This window comes from Salvelinus namaycush, chromosome 1 (genome assembly GCF_016432855.1).
Source record: "Salvelinus namaycush isolate Seneca chromosome 1, SaNama_1.0, whole genome shotgun sequence".
Lineage (NCBI taxonomy): Eukaryota > Metazoa > Chordata > Actinopteri > Salmoniformes > Salmonidae > Salvelinus > Salvelinus namaycush.
The window spans coordinates 20070783-20090901 of NC_052307.1; the positions used below are offsets into that span (position 1 = coordinate 20070783).

Here is a 20119-nt window from a genome sequence, read left to right on the forward strand (position 1 = left end):
GCTCCCATCCCCAACACCAGTCTGGGTGACTTTGATAATCTGCATTCGGATCAGCTCGATCTTGGAACGGCTGTCCTGCAGCATCTGCTGAGCTGTAGACAGCATCTCCAGATCCTGGAAAGTGATAATAACACTAACACAATGATGCGGAAACACACCCAGTCCAGTACAGTACACCTGAACAAAACCTGCTCCATGTTGATTGATCCAAGAAAATAAATACTCTGATAGTCTGTCTGACTCATAAAATAGTGGTGAATGAGAAACTAAAAAACAAGAAGCATCTGTGTAAGTCTCAGCTCTGCCAGTGTCCAATCTGAAAAAAGGGATGTATGAGCTAAAATAATAATACAAACATGCCTAAACCAGGTGAAAACAGTAGTATGACCATGCACTTCACTAACCTCGGAGCACTCCTGTCTCTCCTTGCTGAATACGGGCTAATTTGTCATCCTCTTGGCCACAGGAGGGCTTCTCACATTGTACCTCTCCACCTTCACTATCCTTGAAAACACAACAAGTCCTCTGCTGTTGTTGTTGCAGAGCATCAGTGGCAAACAAGCAGGCAGGGTTCCTCCTGAAGCTGCTTTACATCTTGTGAATCTGGTCACACAGCAGTCTTTCCTTGTGTTTGTTTTCGCCTCTCTGCTGACTGCTCTGCAAAATCCCTCTTCCACTGCATCCTGTTCGCCTCTTCTTTCTGTTACTAATCACTCTCTCACCCCTCCCTCTCTCTCTCACTGTGTTTTTCCTGTGTCGGCTTCCTGCAGGGGTGGCAGGGATCCCTCTGCTGTGCCAACACTGCTGTTAGTCTGAGTGCTGATGTCCCTGTCCAGGCTCAGCATTGGCCAGCGCAGAACCACATGTTCCTCTCTGTCACCAACCAAAGACAAACACAGAGACGCTCTCCACAGGACAGGCAGAGAGCATCCAGCTAGAGCCTTTCTAAACCCATTCCAGCATGGGGGAGCGCCTGGGACATACATCAAACGCTCCTGGGAGTCAGCTGCAGCTCTTTATGCAGAAGGACATGTCTTTAAGTCCAGTTTTAAATGGGATGCATGCAGTGTAATAATTGTAAAAATATGTGCACTTATAAAATAGCTTTATGTTATAATTTTTACACTATGCTAGGAGAAGTGTGGGATAAGATTGATGAGCACTGGGTGACAGATGTAAGAATGAGCAATGAATTATGATGTTCAGCTAAACGTTGGCAAGGCAGCCAGGGACCAAAATTAATTGTATTATGGACCATCAAATCAGGTGACCATATGGTTGATTTTGCAAATACGGGCACTTTTGGATGTTAAATGTTATTGAAAATGAAACCTCTTGAACTGCTTTTTATCTATCTGAATATTTTCTTCACTCTGTCTGGAAACAAGATCTAATAGTGGCTGAGACCATTCTATTTAAGAATATAACAATATTTATTGGTTACCCCAAATACCAGAGGGAAAATGTCACTACCACCACGTCATAAGATTTGCTATTTTAGTTGAAAAGAAAATTACAGAAATTGTTCATATAACATTTCACGTTTTTTTTAGATCATGTTTTTTTAACGATTTTGAAGTTTTCTTAATTATATGTATTCATCATGTCTAAATGTCCGTATATGCCTTGATGATACTCAGAAACATGTATTTACCACATCAAAATATCAATATTTTACATTATTTTAGAAATGAAGGTTCACATATTGGAAAAATCATCAATATCAATTGTAATTTAACACAACTTTTCCTCAGAAATATGTACCGTGATGGTAATGACTTAGCATTGTCGTAATGACTTAGCATTGTCGTAAATGTCCTCTGGTCTGATTAAACAAAAATAAAACTGTTTGGCCATTATGACCATTGTTATGTTTGGAAGAAAAAGGGTGACGCTTGCAACCCGAAGAACACCATCCCAACCGTAAAGCACGGGGGTGGCAGCATCTTGTTGTGGGGGTGCTTTGCTGCAGGAGGTACTGGTTGAGGCAGGAAAATTATGTGGATATATTGAAGCAACATCTCAAGACATCAGTCAGGAAGTTAAAGCTTGGTCGCAAATGGATCTTCCAAATGGACAATGACCCCAAGCATACTTCCAAAGTTGTGGCAAAATGGCTTAAGGACAACAAAGTCAAGGTATTGGAGTGGCCATCACAAAGCCCTGACCTCAATCATATAGAAAATATGTGGGAAGAACTAAAAAAGCGTGTGCGAGCAAGGAGGCCTACAAACCTGACTCAGTTACACCAGCTCTGTCAGGAGGAATGGGCCAAAATTCACCCAACTTATTGTGGAAAGCTTGTGAAAGGCTACCCGAAACGTTTGACCCAAGTTAAACAATTTAAAGGCAATGCTACCAAATACTAATTGAGTGTATGTAAACTTCTGACCCACTGGGAATGTGATGAAAGAAATAAAAGCAGAAATAAATCATTCTCTCTACTATTATTCTGACATTTCACATTCTTAAAATAAAGTGGTGATCCTAACTGACCTAAAACAGGGAATTTTTTCAAGGATTAAATGTCAGGAATTGTGAAAAACTGAGTTTAAATGTATTTGGCTAAGGTGTATGTAAACTTCCAACTTCAACTGTAGAACACACCATTCAAAACCTCAAAAAACAAAGATACATGCCTCTATAACTTAAGCATATTTTAGACCATTTTGGGATTCAATACGTTAGGCAGAAATACATGTAAAAGGTTGGAAACACTGGTTGACATTCAACAAATTATTGTTCACTGGCTGCTGCCTATTGATTCAGACTCATGAGACGGGTGTGTGCTTACTCAAGATTAGGTTTTGCCCTTAACACACTCTATTGCTAACAAGAGAGCAAATTTCCTCCCAGACTGCGCCATCAAGCATCATATGCCATTTTGTCACTGGATGAGGCTCAGGGACAAGCCCAAGCACATTCTCTGGTTGGTACAACACAATGTCCTCTCTCATTGGCCAAAATAATTAGTTGGCTCCCACAAAACTTATCGTTTGACTAGAGCGCATCTCTCTGCATCAACGTCTTGTATAATACCCGGGTAAGGGTCTTCATCATATTTCACAACACACCACTTTCAAATCAGTCCCTCATGTATGTCTGCTAGGAGATGGCTGTGGTGCTGTGCAGGTGGAAGTGGAAGGTTGTGCTTTGTCTGCTTCTGTATATTGAATTATTACGGTCTATGGGCCAAAACAATCACATAGATGTGGAGTCATTTGAGTCATTTGAGGGGCAGTTAGGTCATCATTCTGAAGCTGTAAGACTTCAGGTGAGTGTGGTGGTGTGTTCCTTGACAGGTATGACTCCATAACCACTATTTTCTAGATAGTTGATCTTCTGTTTCTTTGGTTTATTTTCTATGGCCTCCTTTTTTTCTTTTTTCTCGCTGGGAAAGTTGTGAGATGGATTTCAGTTCACCACTTAATTTTCTCTTGAGGTATCTTTCTTTTTGTTTCTTAAAAGATACTCCTGGTATCTTAAAGGATCTTATTTGATTTTGTTAATATACACTACATGACCCAAAGTATGTGGACACCTGCTCTTCGAACATTTAATTCCAAAATCATGGACATTAATTTGGAGTTGGTCGCCCCTTTACTGTTATAACAGTCTCCATTCTTCTTGGAAGGCTTTCCACTAGATGTTGGAACATTGCTGCAGGGACTTTCCTCCATTCAGCCACAAGAGCATTAGAGAGGTCGGGAACTGATGTTGGGCGATTAGGCCTGGCTCGCAGTCTGCGGTCCAATTCATCCCAAAGGTGTTCAATGGGGTTGATGTCAGGGTTCTTTGCAGGTCAGTCAAGTTCTTCCACCCCGATCTCGACAAACCATTTCTGTATGTCATTGTGTTCTGTAACGTTAAGGTTTCCCTTCACTGGAACTAAGGGGCCTAGCCGGAATCATGAAAAACAGCTCCAGACCATTATTCCTCCTCCATCAAACTTTACAGTTTGCTCTATGCATTTGGGCAGGTAGCGTTCTCATGGCATCCGCCAAACTCAGATTCGTCCGTCGGGCTGCCAGATGATGAAGCGTGATTCATCACTCCAGAGAACGCTCCAGAGTCCAATGGCAGCTAGCTTTACACTACTCCAGCAGACGCTTGGCATTGCGAATGGTGATTTTATGCTTGTGTGCGGCTGCTCTGCCATGGAAACCCATTTCATGAAGCTCCCGACGAACAGTTATTGTGCTGACCTTGCTTCCAGAGGCAGTTTGGAACTTGGTAGTGAGTATCGCAACCGAAGACACGATTTGTACGCGCTTCAGCACTCTGTGGTCCCATTCTGTGAGCTTGTGTGGTCTATCACTTGGCGACTGAGCCGTTGTTGCTCCTAGATGTTTCCACTTCATATTAACAGCACTTACAGTTGACCGGGGGCAACTCTAGCAGGGCAGAAATTTGACGAACTGACTTGTTGGAACGGTGGCATCCTATGACGGTACCAGTTGAAAGTCACTGAGCTCTTCAGTACGGGCAATTCTACTGCCAATTTTGTCTATGGAGATTGCATGGCTGTGTGCTCGATTTTATACACCTTTCAGCAACGGGTGTGGGTGAAATAGCCGAATCCACTAATTTGAAGGGGTGTCCACATACTTTTGAATATATAGTGTATGTCCTTGTCATCTCTTATAGAAAAATAAAACATAATACAATTAAAGTCATTAACCATAGTAAGTCATATAAATAGGCATCAAAATCCCTCAATCATCCTAACATAATAGAAAATGTAATGGTCTTATTTAGCAAATAAGTATTCAATTTCAACTAACCATGATCATATGTGTAGTTTGTGTGTCTTTTCAGGTCTTAATGTAAGTAAAAATGTATGAACTAATACATTTTGTCATTACCATCACATTCTGTCCTTAACATCACAGTTCATTATGTGGTGGTATTATTATGTGGTGGTAATGACTTGTGGTGGGAATTACATTTGTACAGTATTTGGTTATAAATAGCTGGGATTCTAGCATGCTAACTCCAGTTGAACTGCTAGCATACAATGTATCCTATATACACATATTTAAAACAGAATTCAAAAAATGTAACATAATTTGATTAAATTATATCCTATTTGGTAATGTGAGTCTCCCTCCATGACATCCATGTTCTCCACTGTCGCTATTCATATCCATGGTAACCAAGTACACAAACGTTTGAAAAAACATTATTATCATGTAATTTGCTTGTCGTGGTGGCAATGACACAATACTGACACAAATATTTTATATTTTCCTTTCAAGCCTATTTAAAAAAACGCATTACCAAGGACACCAAGATTTTTGCAGGGGTTATATATGTTGTGTTTAAAGTATATATCCACATAACCTGAAACAAATACATTTCCCTTTGCAGCAGGGTACGGTAGGAGGGCAAATGCGACGACAAAATAAATAGACTTATTTAAAAGTGAAACTGTTAGCCGTGATAATTTTAATGTACGTGATTATGTAAATTCATTCAACATTTTACAAAGACCATGTTGATGTAAAATCCCGCCTTTTCGAAGTTAATCTCACCTATGAGAAAGCAACACTAGAACCCAGCATGCAGACTTGTTCTCGAGAGGCGGAGCCCAATCGGTTCCATTTGCTGAGGCGCGTTCGTAATGAAAGGGAGCGCGTGAGCGGGCTAGAGCTTCTTGGTGGAGTGTCTAAATGTGCTTGACTTCTTCGCATTATATTGTGTGGAGGAGCGCTGCACACGTTGTTATAGCACACCGACATCGTACTTAGAAATACTAATCTCCTGTTCGGGGAGAATACAAAACCAAATTCAGTATTCTTTCCCGAAGTCTGTTATTCACAGCTTGCGAAAAAAAATGTCGGCACCGGCGGCAAAAGTGAGTAAAAAGGAGCTGAACTCAAACCATGACGGAGCGGACGAGACCTCCGGTAAGGAATGGCGGCCTCCAGTTCACCGCCATTTGCACTTCCTTTATTAGTTCTACCAAAATCTACTACTTTAAAGTAAAATAGTTCACAAACCGTAATTTGTCGTCTGTGGACTTTTCACTATGAATCTGGCCGGTTTTAGGTGCAGTCAGTATTGTCTGTCGTGAGTGCGTAGTTAGTTCTGTCTCTAGCTGTTAACGCTACTACGTTAGACCGGTGATGGAGGCCATGTTACCTAGCTAGCAACATTTCCTAACTGGCTAACTAATTGTCCAATCAATGCATGTCCTGTTAAGTATTTTCGTTCTCAAGTCTAGTCGTTACTACTATAAATACAATTACAAAACATTTGTTTTATAATAGACTGTATTTGTGCAGTTGACTGAGGAGTAATGTGTTTTCTATGTTGAATGAAATAACCGTGGCCTAGTGTTACTTTGTTGTTGTGCATATCCGCCATGATGAAGCAAGCCGTAACGCTAGCTAGTTTGCGAATGTGAAATTGGCAACATGGCTAACGGTAGTTAGCTACCATCTAGTGAACCACAGTTTTCGAGAAGAAGCCCATTGGAAGAGTTTAACGGATTTAACGATTGAGGGATATTTGTCAAACTTGGTCATAGTCTCGATACAATGCGCACTTACCTAGCTATTAGACAGTGTTGGGGAAGGAGGCAGAGTGTAGTATGCGGAGTCCCACATTTAAACCACGCGGCCATCCTCACTGTAGCCAGCAGGAAACGCCGTTTGCAAGCTGCTATGAAATCGCTACAAAAGGGTGCTGCTAAAACTCATGCATTGCAATTAACTTGTTGGTTAAGATTTATATAATATTTCCGCAAAATGTTCACCCCTTTTCAGATTGCAAATCGTTAGTGATTAGCTCATGCAACCTATTGCAATGATTTTCCATCAATGGTCCTGAGAGCAGCAGCTTGTTGAGGGTCAATTTCAAAACCACTAGCTCGTAACTTTGTTTGCTACAGTTAAGTTACATCTTTAATTCTTTGTTGGTAGTGCGCAGGAAGTTAGTTGGTAGTTACTCTTTAATTTTGACGTCTGGTGAACACCAATGCACTGCACCGATGGTTTCCAATATTTTCTGACATTATTGAACTTTGTTTCCTAATAGAAAAAGAGCAACAGGAAGCTATTGAACACATCGACGAAGTTCAAAACGAAATTGACAGGTAAGCCAGTCAAGTTAAAATGTATATGTATCAGAAAAACTAAAGTGTTTAACCGTGTGATAATGGTGCTTGATGTGCAATCTCTTTTCTCCAGACTGAACGAGCAAGCGAGTGAGGAGATATTGAAAGTAGAACAGAAATACAATAAACTCCGTCAGCCGTTCTTTCAGAAGAGATCAGAACTGATTGCTAAAATCCCCAACTTCTGGGTCACCACATTCGTCAACCATCCACAAGGTGAGCTTCAGCATGTCCCTTTGGGCTCTCCGGATTTTTCCACTGGAACCTAGAATATTCAGATTCTGACTTTGTTTTCTTGTTTGTCCCTACAGTTTCTGCTCTTCTTGGGGAGGAAGATGAGGAGGCACTTCACTATCTGACCAGGGTGGAGGTTACAGAGTTTGAAGATATCAAATCAGGCTACAGAATAGATTTTGTAAGTGATAATGATTGCCACCATATTGTGTTCACAGGATATTGCATTAATGTCTGGACTTTATAGCGTACCTTAAAATGTACTAAATTAAATTGACGTGTGTTCCAGTATTACGACGAAAATCCATACTTTGAAAACAAAGTCCTTTCCAAAGAGTTCCATCTGAACGAGAGTGGAGACCCATCCTCAAAGTCAACAGAAATCAAATGGAAATCAGGAAAGGTATTTCACGTTTGTATTTTCAAATGCTTGGTAGTACTGCAGTCTATTAATGCATGGCATTTGGCAGAAACCAGTGCGTCACTTTCTTTAAAAAGTCTGTTCAACGTAATGGCGAAACACTGTACCTGAATGTTGTATGTACCTTAGTGATCAGAGCCTTTTGGTTTTCATGCCAGGTAGTTGTGTTCAGTATTTCATTTGTTTTGCTATGCAATCAAACTCATTGCTTTAAAACAAACAAAAACAAGCTGGTTTGTAATCCCTGTGACGTTGTCTCTGAAGGACCTGACAAAGCGCTCCAGCCAGACACAGAACAAAGCCGGCAAGAAGAGGCAACATGAAGAGCCAGAGAGCTTCTTCACCTGGTTCACTGATCACTCAGATGCTGGGGCAGATGAGCTGGGAGAGGTTATCAAGGATGACATCTGGCCAAACCCCCTGCAGTACTACCTGGTGAGTGGTCTCCACGGCCTAACACCTCCCTCTTATCAATGTTCTCTTTACTTTGAATAGGACTTTTATGCCCATTGTGCTACCTGCTGTATTGTTAATTCTTTGGATGTGTCATTTTGATTGTTTAGTACTGTTCGTGTTAATATGTGTTTTTTGTTTTTATTTCACTTTGACCTGAGTTTAAGATTTCCACTGTACCCTGTAATTACAACAGCAACCCTGTACATGTGACTATTAAACGTCTAATCTATTGTCTGTAAATGTCACCCAGGAGATTTAAGTCTGCTATGTCGACAAAGGATGTATAGTTAAAAGGTTGGCTAATTTGATTGGCAGGTTCCTGACATGGATGATGAGGAGGGTGAAGGTGAAGATGATGATGACGATGAGGAAGGTCTTGAGGATATTGATGAGGAGGGTGATGAAGATGATGGGGAGGAAGATGAAGAGGAGGATGACGGTGATGATGGGGAGGTATGCCCTAAATAATTAATTTGCTCAATTCACTTTATTCAATAGTGAAATTTGTTTGCACAGTATTGATTTTTATTTCCTTTTGTTTAGGATGATGGAGAAGATGACTAAACCGGAAAGTTAGATAATCTACCAATACCCTTTGCTATTTTCCCCCATTTGGTTATCCACCCATATTTAGGAGCAAGATTTTTTTACTTTTATTTTGTGCTTCATTTCCTCATTCTGAAGCCTCCTGTCTGTGCCATGTTTCATTTTTGTCTCCTCTAAAACCAATGTCAAATTCCTGCCTTTGAATTGTCAAACCACAATAATTCCCACATTCATCTAGGGGGGGAACTACTAGAATAAGCAAGCCATCTTGTAGTTAAATGAATGGCAATTTCTATAAATTGTTCTTCCTGTTAAAGGTTGTGCGATTTAAATTAACAAAAGCCATGGTGCATTGACTTGGCACTAGTGGACCCCTCCAGTTTTTATACTTTTGTTCAGTTGGGAGTAGATCCCTAAAAAAAATCCCCCTATGTGGTTAAAAGTCAACAGATAAAGTACTAGCTCATTCCTATCAGTTTTTGCAATGTTTGTGGTCAATGCTGGGGTAGGGTAGAGCGACATCTTAGGGTGTTGGGGAGGGTGGGAATTTTGAGGACATTGCTATTTTTTTTTTTTTTTCATTGTATTGTTTTACAGACATCTGTGAGATTTGAAATTACATTTTTAATAAACAAAACAAAACGTGTTAAAAAAAATGCTTGTAAATTTGGGCCCCCACTGCTTCATGGAAAATGACCTTATCTCATGGAATTTGCATCTAATCACCATTTTATTTTCTGCTGGGGAAAAAATGTTTTAAACTTAGTGTACAAGTTTCTTTGTTACAATAAAACTTAATGTGTACACGAATGTCTCATCTAACCAACCATAGTAGTCAATTGTAGTTCAATTAGTTATCTAGAGCCAGAAACTAAATGATAAATGTCTGGTTGTTACATCTAGAATTGTGGTACGCTTGCAGTATTGGACCGGTATGTTAAACTCAGTAACAGTATCGATCTCAAATGTGCGTACTTTGTGTATTACAATCACCGGAAATACTACATGTTGTATTATTGACATTTTTTATTATGAAATGCAAAAAATAGTATCGTTTTTATAGCCAGGTATAATTTGTAGCTTTGAATGCAGTAGATGTCAACTTCTGAATGATTTCGGAGTCAGTAGTGTTGATGCAAATTTTTCTTGTAACAATCGATTAGTGACCAAGGCCACAAATGTCTCCTCCGATTCCTCAAATTCCCCTTTGGTTAAAGTCCTTGGCCATTCAATGGGTTGAAAGGCCCAACCTGGGGGGGAAATTACATTGTTACAAAACAGCATGTTTGCATGTACAAAACAGCCATTTGATTTTGCAATTGTTGCCTAAGGTTAGAATAGACCCACTTGCCAGACACGTTTAATGGATGAGACACGGAATCAAAATATATAATTCCCAACCCACCAAGGTGTGCGTTACATCGCGGACATGTAGCCACTGTCCAGGCATATCCAGGATACCAGGTGAAATGTTTGTCCGCAGGCCAGTGCTTGACAACGTCTGCCTTTCTGAAAGTCATGACTTCAAACTGGTAGCCCTGTGGGTTTTCGAACCGCTGGACGGGCACTCTTCTTTCTCCAACAACCGTATCATTTCTATAGGAGAGCGCAAGTCGACTGTGGATAAAGTTGGCATCTTTCTCAAAAGCCAATTCATGTCCACAGGACCTGCAGAGTAACAAGTCACCGACTTCTTCGCCAACACAGGATTCGACGAGTTTTAAATCGCACAGAAATGCAGTGAAAAACAGAAGTGTTTGTAGTCGAATTCCCCACAGCTGTCTCACACTGACCGCCATTGTTGGCAACAATGTAGCAACTCGAAACGCATATTTATACTTGTGTATCATTATCATGAAAATCTAGCTCAAATATATTTTACACCTAGATGCAAATCAGGAACGAGCGAGTTCGGAAGAAACACGAGAGTAGTTGGAAATGGCGCTGCCTACAGCCGATTCATGTATTTATAGACATCTCAAATTTGGTTCGTTTGAAAACCTCCCACATTAACTGGAAAACCACGTAATGTTTGCAAGGACCGTCAAGATCGAATGAATCCCTTAACGCATTGCGCCGTCTACAGGTGGAGGTGGGCATTTCGCGGAAATATTACGTGTTGACGTCCTGTTACTACTGGCAACGTAAACTCGAACGTGGGTTCAACGAATGTTAACCAATCACAGACAGGTGTCGTTACAAATCGGTTATGAACGAGCCAATTGCCTACGAGATGACCGGATCGTGTCCCGTCAGCAGAGATTCAGTAGGTAAACAAAAGTTTGTACGGGCTTCAGTAAACTGTAGAGCACGTTTATGAATAAGGAACATCTTACATTTTTTAGGTTAGCTTGCTGGTCATGCATGTTGTGATCTCGTGAACTAGACATTTCAATTAACAATTTTGACAGTAAAATAAAAAGTCAACATTTTTCAAATACATGTGCATTTAAATGGATAACGTTAGTTGCTGGTCGGAGCTAATCGTGAACATGATGCCTTTACTGTTCTTGTCGTGGTTAGCTGAGTAAACTGAACTTGACCATATGGAGTTGAGTTTGACCAAATGGAGTTGACTTTACTCGGCTATGTCGTGGTATTATTGTCTCTGGTGTATGACTTTCTGGCAGCTAGAGCAAATTCTGTTCTATCATGTGCTCCAATTTCTAGATGAACTGATCATTGTTAAATAATGAAAACGCGTGATTCTTCCCCACCATTGCACGTTCACGTGCCAGAGACCACACCTGTACATGTACACCTGAAGAGGAGTCAGAAGAGCTGTACTACAACGACACCACAGGTTAGTTAATGTTTAGTCAATGAAGTGATACACTTACTCAACCTTCGAAATAAAGTAGGCCTATAGCAGAAATAGGCCTCCCTTGACTGCCTCAACAGTTGCATGTCAGTCAACCACTGCTCTCTTTGCAGATGAAGATTAAAGAGGTGCAAATCAAAGGGGATATTGGGAACCTGCGTGCCAGAGCGAGGTCCCGGGCACCCTGGGTGCCGGCCCCAGGAAGAACCTCCACTCGGGATGACGCATACAAGTGGGAGGTCCTGGAACTGTTATTTGCTCCTCACAGATACATTTTCATCCAATGCTATAGATGTTCCTTACGTGTCACATTGACAAAGATACATTATTTCTCACTTCCCACAGATATAATATCCTACATGATATCATTAGATATACTACCAATGTTGATTTTCATGTCACTCATGCGCCTTCATACTGTCTGGAGCTCACAACTGTATCACAGGCTAACCCTTCCCTGTCCCCACTGCAGTTGACTGACCTGTCTGATGAGGATAAACAAGAACAGAGGATGCATAGCCAGTGTAACAAATATAGGAGGAAGATTGATGGACTCATGATGGATGTTGGGTCTCCAAAGAATGACGTATGTACAGTGCCTTCAGAAAGAATTCATACCCCTTGACCTCTGCCACATTTTGTTGTTACAGGCAGAGTAAAAAAAATATTAAATCACCCATCTACATACAATGTCCCATCATGACAAAGTGAAAGCAAGTTTTTTGACATTTTTGCAAATGTATTGAAAATTAAATACAGAAATATCTAATTTACATAAGTATTCACACCACTAAGTACATGCTTTGTAGACACACCTTTAGTGCTGATTACAGCTGTGAGTCTGCGTTGCCACACACACCTCCAACTCAATCATCAAGTTTGCAGACCGCACAACAGTAGTAGGCCTTACTACCAACAATGACGAGCCAGCCTACAGGGAGGAGGTGAGGGCCCTGGGAGAGTGGTGCCAAGAAAATAACCAATCACTCATCAACAAACAAAGGAGCTGATCGTGGACTTCAGGAAACCGCAGAGGGAACACCCCACTATCCACATCGACAGGACCGCAGTGGAGAAGGTGGAAAGCTTCAAGTTCCTCGGTGTACACATCACTGACGATCTGAAATGGTCCACCCACACAGACAGTGTGGTGAAGAAGGCGCAACAGTGCCTCTTCAACCTCAGGAGGCTGAAGAAATGTGGCTTGGCCCCTAAAACCCTCACAAACTTTTACAGATGCACAATTGAGAGCATCTTGTCGTGCTGTATCACCGCCTGGTATGGCAACTGCACTGCACTGCCCGCAACCGCAGGGCTTTCCAGAGGGTGGTGAGGTCTGCCCATCGCATCACCGGGGGCAAACTACCTGCCTTCCTGGACACCTACAGCACCCGATGTCACAGGAAGGCCAAAAATATTTACTGCTTCATTACAATACAGAGCCACGATCTCACTGGAATTCAGCAATATCATGTTCATCCCTCTTGTTTGTTGCATGATTGTGTCCAGTAAACAAAGATGTGTGTGTGTTTCTGTCTGCTTTTGGTAATCAGGTGAGGCTGTGGAAGAAGGAGCGTATGATGGAGCACCAGTCAGAGTGTCTGAGCGCATGCCAGCGTGTCATCGACGAGCAGGAGGAGGAGCTGCTGGATGCCACCAAAGAGCTGGACCTCAGAGAACGAGAGAAGATCTCCATCCAACACTCCCTAAGGAAGAGGGGCGAAGCAGGCTACAACAGGTGTGGACTCCACCTGTAATATCATAAGGACATTTAGTCATCAAGCATAGGATTATCAGTATTAGATTGAGTAGCCAATAGAATAGAATGAAAATACATCTGAACTATTTAATGTTTACAAGACAACTTAAAAATGTGTGAGGCAGTTTAGGAACAGCATGGTTTTAACCTTTCAATTCTGTGCAGTGCTTATTCGGGGACTCTACACGGGGAAAGATACATGCTACTGAGGAAGCTGGTAGAAGCGGAGTTTGACGGGGTGGCAGTGGTCACACAGTTGACAGCATTGAATGAGTCCATGGGTGGTGTGAAAAAGGTGAATTTGATACAAGTGACAATGTTAAATATTAAATATGGACTTAAAAAAAAAAAAAATCTTTAAGACTGTCCTTTCTCCTTGCTAGGATAAGCGGTTGTCCAAGGCGGACGCTGCCCTGCTTGGTAGGCAGCAGGAGCTGCTGACAAAGAAGATAGAAACATTTGACAGCACAAACCGCACTCTCCAAGAACTCCTCAGGGAGTGCCATGAGCGAGAGGTACTCTCCCCAATACATTGACTTGCTCAGACTGACGAGGACAGTGGCTTTGAAAGAATATCTAAAATGACAATTAGAATTGTGGTCTTATATTTTTGTTGATGTATTTATTGATAGATAGAATCATTGAGGACATCAGAGCAAAGGCAAGGCCTACTGAAGAGACTGGCAGACACAGAAGCAGAAAAAAATGTGTGTATGCATCACCATGTGCTTTTATCTCTTACATTCCCCTTTTTATATTGGTTTCCTTTCACTCTGTGTGGTGCATATCCATGGTCATAGATGACATTAAGAATGTTGTTTCTGTTTTTCTGGCTTTCAGCATCTTGCTGCAAAACTCAACAACAAAGAGAAGGAAGCCACCCAGCTTGCAGTACGTTTGGATTCTGAAAAGGTACATCATTGTCTCTAGTTCTCTAGATTCTCATTTGTTTGCATTTGATGCGGAGAGAGATCATAAAGATCATTATTTATTTATAGAAATATAAAAAATATATATCAAATTGGTGGATACTTATTTTTGTCCTATTTCACTCATGTACAAGTGTGTAATTTATACGTGTATGTAAATGAAAAATGCTCTGGGATTTGAAACAGCAACCTTTTGGTTAATGGCGCAACGCTCTAACTGCTAGGCTACCTGCCACCAGTGCTCACAAATAGCATCTTATCAATATTCATCATTCCATGTCCTCCATACAGGACATTGTGAAGACCACAGGAGAGCTGTCTAAAGTTCTGGAGTCAACCTGCAGCCAGCTTATTTTTCAGTTACGCAGCAAAGAGACTGAAAATGACCGCCAGGCCAGCCGGAGTAAAGTGGGTACCAAGGTTTATAGGCCACAGAATTAATAGAGTCTGTTATTTTTTGGTCCTTGGGGGCAATTCAAGGAGTTGGTCTGATGATGCACTCTGATGTCATCGGCCTCCCCCTTGCTTGCCAGAATAATAGAGGAGCAATTGAAGACACTTGTGCCATGTCAGAGGACACCTGGACCACCTATTGAGTCATTTGTTAAGTAAATCCGGTGATAAATGAGGTTATAGGGAGGCTGGAGTGGGTCTTTAAAGTATAGACTCTGGAACATCTGACCACAACAATCGTCTCTCCATTGCTTCCTCTTATCTCCCTTCCTTGTGTGGAGTAGGAGATGGAGCAGACCCAGGAGCAGCAGAAGGAGGAGATACAGGCCCTGCTGGAGCAGCTGAAGCGACAGAGTAAAGAGGACAAAGAGAGTCTGAAGCAGGACAACCAGAGGCAGAGGGCAGAGCACAGTGAGGATTCAGCCAGACATCTCTCTGCACAGCTGCTGGAGAAGGTCAGACACTCACTGGTCCTCAGGCTGCTCTCATGGGTTGACACGTGGTGTTGGGTGAATATTATTATATGCTGTGCATATTATTAAATGGGAGGAGTACATGTATACTAACATTAACAAGCAATCTAAGAGGGCCCGGTTCAACGAGGGGGCAAAAGGGAACTTAGCCCCCTCTGAAACTTGTGCCACTTCAGTTTTAGTTTAATCTCCTTATATAAAAATAGCATAAAAGTTCAAATGATTGAGTGACAGGTTGGTGCGAAATCTGTATCACCGCTGCGCTGTATCAGCACCATGGACAGAGCATGCCGCGGAGTGTGTGTGTTTGTGTGTAGGGGGCTATAGAAAGCCACTGGGCGGTTAGATAGGCTATGACTGCTTTCCATAAAAAAACTGGAAAAAACCCTGCTCTTCTGTGGTAGGCTACGTGAATAACATGGCAGGCAATGTGAATAAACTGATACGCCTCCCCCTGGAATATTGGATTTTGATTTATAAGGACGGGGTCAAGTTTACAGTTGAAGCTGCTTCACTCAACTCTGCCTCACTCCCCCCACAACAGAGTTTAGTTAGCTTCTTAGCTAGCTGTAAAAGCCATTAGTGTTATTAGCCTATTTAGCTCTAACCAGCAAATCTGCCACGATGGATATCAGAAATCAAACCACAGAGGCCGCTGCCAAGACCAGCAGTGATGATGCTGATAGAGCGCAAATGAGATTTTGCGTGCAACATGTCACTTCATGGTCAAAAGCACTCAAATGTCTCGGCATTTGAACTTTTATGTTTATTGTGGTATAAGCAGAATTCAATATAATTCCAATGCAAGAACCCAAATGACGCCCCTGCGTATAGCTACATATCGATATGTTTCATCATAGAAATAGATAACCATAGAAATATAATGTAGGCTTTATTGGTAGGCTATTGCTTTTCATGGTTATAAATGGAAATGTACGTATTGAAAACATGTTTATAGTAGGCTGGCATTGCTTAATTGATTACGTGGTTGGGTTGAATTTGATCCACAGAAGTGTATTGTGCCATATCGCAACCTGTTACTGAACGCATGAGCTGCATGATTTTCCATGTTTTAAGCTGGACTATTTATTTGGCAAGACAGCTGTGCATGGCTGCATCTCACTGTAGTAGGCTATGTTTTGGGTATTTGCTTTCGCCTTTTGTTTACTGCTTTTTTTTTTACTGTTAATGTAACTAGCCTAAATATAGATTGGGTCATGCCTTTATCAATCTGATATTTAGTTTCTAGGCCTATAGTAGGCCTACCACTGTTTTGTTCTGTTCGCATTCACTCGTTCGCATTCACAGCTGTCAGTATTCTAAGCAAAACTGCTAGTCAGTATTTTTGTTTTGCATGAATAACTAGGCTACTACTTTCAGCATTTAGTTTGCATTATTGTGGTAAGACAGCTGTGTGTACGGCGGCATTCACATAGGTTGTTTGTAATAGGTGAATTACCCTATCTATCTTGTAGCCTATATCCATTGCCAAATAGGCCTTGCTTTAGTGTGTAGGGCGCTATCCATTGTGCTGATACAGCGCAGCGGAGATTGGCACGAAATCTGTAGCCAATCTGTCTCTTCAAAAGCACTCAATGGTCTCCGAGTCTCTGCATTTGAACTTTGTTTATTGTGATATAAGTAGAACTCAATGTAATTCTAATGCATGAACCCTGTTAAATTGTACCCTCTCATTGATTTCAACTGCCCCCTTAGTTACTTCATCTTTGGCGCCGGGTCTGGGCCCAAGAGTCACACTTCCCTATGTATTTGTGTGCCATAATTCAGGAGACTGAGTTGGCAGAGGCCCTTACCTCAGCTGAGAGCTGGTGTACCCGCCACTCGAAAGAGGTGACTGTTAAGAGCCAGCTTGAAGTGGAAATCGCTGTTCTCAAGAAGTGAGTAATTGTGACTGTTTGTTATGAACGGTTCAAAAACTTTCACTCTGTAACGGTTTGTCTTTGGCAAATGATCTTGTAAAAAAAGTTGTCTAAAACATTTTAAGTGTTTCTCATTTCTTCTTTTCTGATATCTTCATTATGTGCTCTGCTGTCTTGTCTGTGCAGCCAGGTGAGTGAGCTGACTGCACAGATCCACACTGTGGAGGAGAAAGGCCATCCAGAGAGGGAGGGGCTCCTGGACCAACTGCACCGCCTCACCTCTGACAACTCCTCCAACAAACTACAGAACCAGAAACTGAAGGTAAACATCTGTTTTTCTTCACTACCAGTCATCGAGTGTAATAAACTGTAGAATATTAGACATAGTAAGGATTGAAGATAAAACATTCTAACTTTTAATGTCTGGAGAGTTGTTTAGTTATTTGTGCATCTTCTTCTTGAGATCACCCTGTCTGCTGCAGAGGAGAACCTGATGCAGTCCCAGTCTGAAGTCCAGCAGCTGAAGAGTTCAGTCAAGAAGCTAGAGAGCCAGGTGGAAAACTATAAGCGCAAGGTACAGTTGATCAGCATACCAGAGTGTGGGCTGTACTTCAACCTTATGAGAAGCCAAGGTGTTATAATCCAGCAATAAATACTGTACATGCTGCATGCTATCCAGTCTGTAGCATAGATTTTGAATAGATAAGTGACCATGTGCTGCAGGTTCAGAGGGCTCGATTAGAGTCAGAGGAGTACTGCTTAAAGCTGGAGATCTCTGAGAAACATGCACAAGGGATGAAGGCTGACCTGGAGAGGGAGATTGAGGAGGTCAGGAGGCAGCTGCTGGGGCGTCTGAAAGAGCTGGAGCCTCTGCCTGAGAGGCTGAAGCGTTCTGAGCTACAGTTGAGAGTGGCCCAGGAAGAGACACAGACTCAGGAGAGGAGAAACACTGAGCAAAACAATGCCCTGTCTGAACTCAGACACAAGGTATGCACACATACTGTAAATGGACAGTTGTGTATTCACAGATTGATTCTGATCTGTGTTTGAATAAGAAGGGTGTCTGTGTGTGTCTCTGTGTAGGTGGAACAACAGGGATGTTGGGTGGAGACTTTTCAAGAGAATTATTTTCTTCTGGTGGAGGAGCACAAAAATCTGCAGCAGAAGATAGAGAGTATAGAGAGGTAAGTCATATCAACACCCGAGGGGGAGATCGCCTATTTGGTGTCCCTATGGACAATGATCACACTCAGGTCCACAATACATCCTTACATGTTTCTGCTGGTCAATGTCTGGACTGTTCTGTCCCTCCCCAGGAAACTGGAGGAGGCAAACTTGCAGAACAGAGATATGGTCCATGTAATCGGCAAGCGGGAGGAGACCATCTACAGCACCCAGAAACAGCTGGAGGAGCGGGCCCGGGAGTGCAGCATCCTCTCCAAGCAGCTGGAGCAAGCCTTCGAGGATGGACAGAGAGAGGTCTGTTTTACTCCTGAATATCACTTAAATACCTCTGGAGTCTTTCTGTTTCAGCCTCAAGATTATTTAGTTTTTACCGGTTTTGTTAATGTTATTCTGAGTGTCAACTTGATCATTTTGGTTGGACTTTTAGGCGGATCAGAGCCTGGCGCAGGCTTTATTCAAAGAGAGGTCCATCCAGACCAAGGCTCTGGACCTGGAGAGCCAACTGGGCCTCAGAAGGACAGAGCTCAGTCAGTTACGCAGAAGCAAAGAGGATGTGAGTGAGACATTTTAACCCAACAACCTAGTTTTATAGAGTTATCTATGTGTTATACATTATACATCCAATATATTTTTAAATATTTGTTCTAACTTCCCAATCAATTGCAAGGGACAGGAATACTGTGTAGCTCTGTCCTTGAGCTGTTCTTGTCTATTAATGTTCTGTATTATGTCATGTTTCATGTTTTGTGTGGAAATAGGAAGAGTTGCTGCTGCTATCCAGTGGTGGAAAAAGTACCCAATTGTCATACTTGAGTAAAAGTAAAGATGCCTTTAATAGAAAGTGACTCAAGTAAAAGTGAACATCACCCAGTAAAATACTACTTGAGTAAAAGTATAAAAGTATTTGGTTTTAAATATACTTAAGTATCAAAAGTAAATGTTATTGCTAAAATTTACTCAAGTATCAAAGTATAAATCCTTTCAAATTAAGCAAACCAGTCGGCACTTTTCTGATTTTTATTTATTTACGGAGAGCCAGGGGTACGTTCCAATACAGACATATTTACAAACAAAGCATTTGTGTTTAGTGACTCCACCAGCTCAGAGAAAGTAAGGATGACCAGGGATGTTCTTTTGATAAGTGCGTGAATTTGACCATTTTCCTATCCTGTTAAGCATTCAAAATGTAACTTTTGGGTGCCAGTGAAAATGTATGGAGTAAAAAAGTACATTATTTTATTTAGGAATGTAGTGTAGGCAAAAATATAAATAGTAAAGTACAGATACCCCCAAAAACTACTTAAGCAGTACTTTCAAAGTATTTTTATTTAAGTACTTTACACCACTGCTGCTATCGCAAAAGCTAATGGGGATCCTAATAAAATACCCCAAAATACTGTATATCTATACAAACTTCAAAATCTGAACACCATAATAAGGTATGATGTTAACTGTGTCAAACTGAATGAATATGTGTCTGTTTTTTTTTGTTGCAGATGGAGCGACGATTCCAGAATCAGTTGAAGAACATGAAGGAGAGACTGGAACAATCTGACTCTACCAATCGCAGCCTGCAGAATTATGTTCAGTTTCTCAAAGCTTCATATAGTAATGTGTTTGGTGACTCTGTGCTATCAAGCTCTCTACACACACACACTTACCAATCTGATTGAAGAGTGTTAGCCTTATATTGTATGAGTTGTGTACCAATGATCTATTTGTTATTTTCAGTATAAATGTACTGTATACTGTTTATCAAATCTTAAAATGAAAATGGACTGTCAGACATGTTTCACTCTTTCACAAACTCACAACATGTATGAAAAACGAAATATTTATCCA

General features: G+C 41.4%; 2 protein-coding genes across 7 annotated transcripts; both read left to right on the forward strand.

Moving 5' to 3' along the window:
• The first annotated feature begins 5611 nt into the window (after positions 1-5611).
• Positions 5612-9604, forward strand: LOC120060107 (protein SET). The gene is made up of 8 exons (XM_039009227.1): positions 5612-5909; positions 7042-7099; positions 7194-7336; positions 7432-7535; positions 7644-7757; positions 8040-8210; positions 8547-8684; positions 8775-9604. The coding sequence occupies exons 1-8, from the start codon at positions 5837-5839 to the stop codon at positions 8793-8795; spliced, it is 822 nt and encodes a 273-aa protein (XP_038865155.1). The 5' UTR covers positions 5612-5836; the 3' UTR covers positions 8796-9604.
• A 727-nt stretch (positions 9605-10331) lies between these two features.
• LOC120059675 (outer dense fiber protein 2-like) lies at positions 10332-20061 on the forward strand. 6 transcript variants are annotated; one of them, XM_039008909.1, is made up of 19 exons: positions 10332-11047; positions 11448-11580; positions 11712-11837; positions 12071-12184; positions 13152-13336; positions 13523-13652; positions 13741-13872; positions 13990-14064; positions 14198-14269; positions 14578-14694; positions 15024-15194; positions 17001-17110; positions 17279-17414; positions 17556-17666; positions 17816-18079; positions 18176-18276; positions 18409-18571; positions 18705-18830; positions 19774-20061. In XM_039008909.1, exons 2-19 carry the CDS (start codon positions 11470-11472, stop codon positions 19948-19950), a joined length of 2421 nt encoding a protein of 806 aa, XP_038864837.1. In that variant the 5' UTR covers positions 10332-11047; positions 11448-11469; the 3' UTR covers positions 19951-20061. The 6 variants fall into 6 exon arrangements, with proteins under 6 accessions (XP_038864837.1, XP_038864769.1, XP_038864705.1 ...); XM_039008841.1 differs by lacking the exon at positions 10332-11047 and adding an exon at positions 11053-11122; XM_039008777.1 differs by lacking the exon at positions 10332-11047 and having other exon boundaries at positions 11059-11580.
• The last annotated feature ends 58 nt before the right edge of the window (positions 20062-20119 follow it).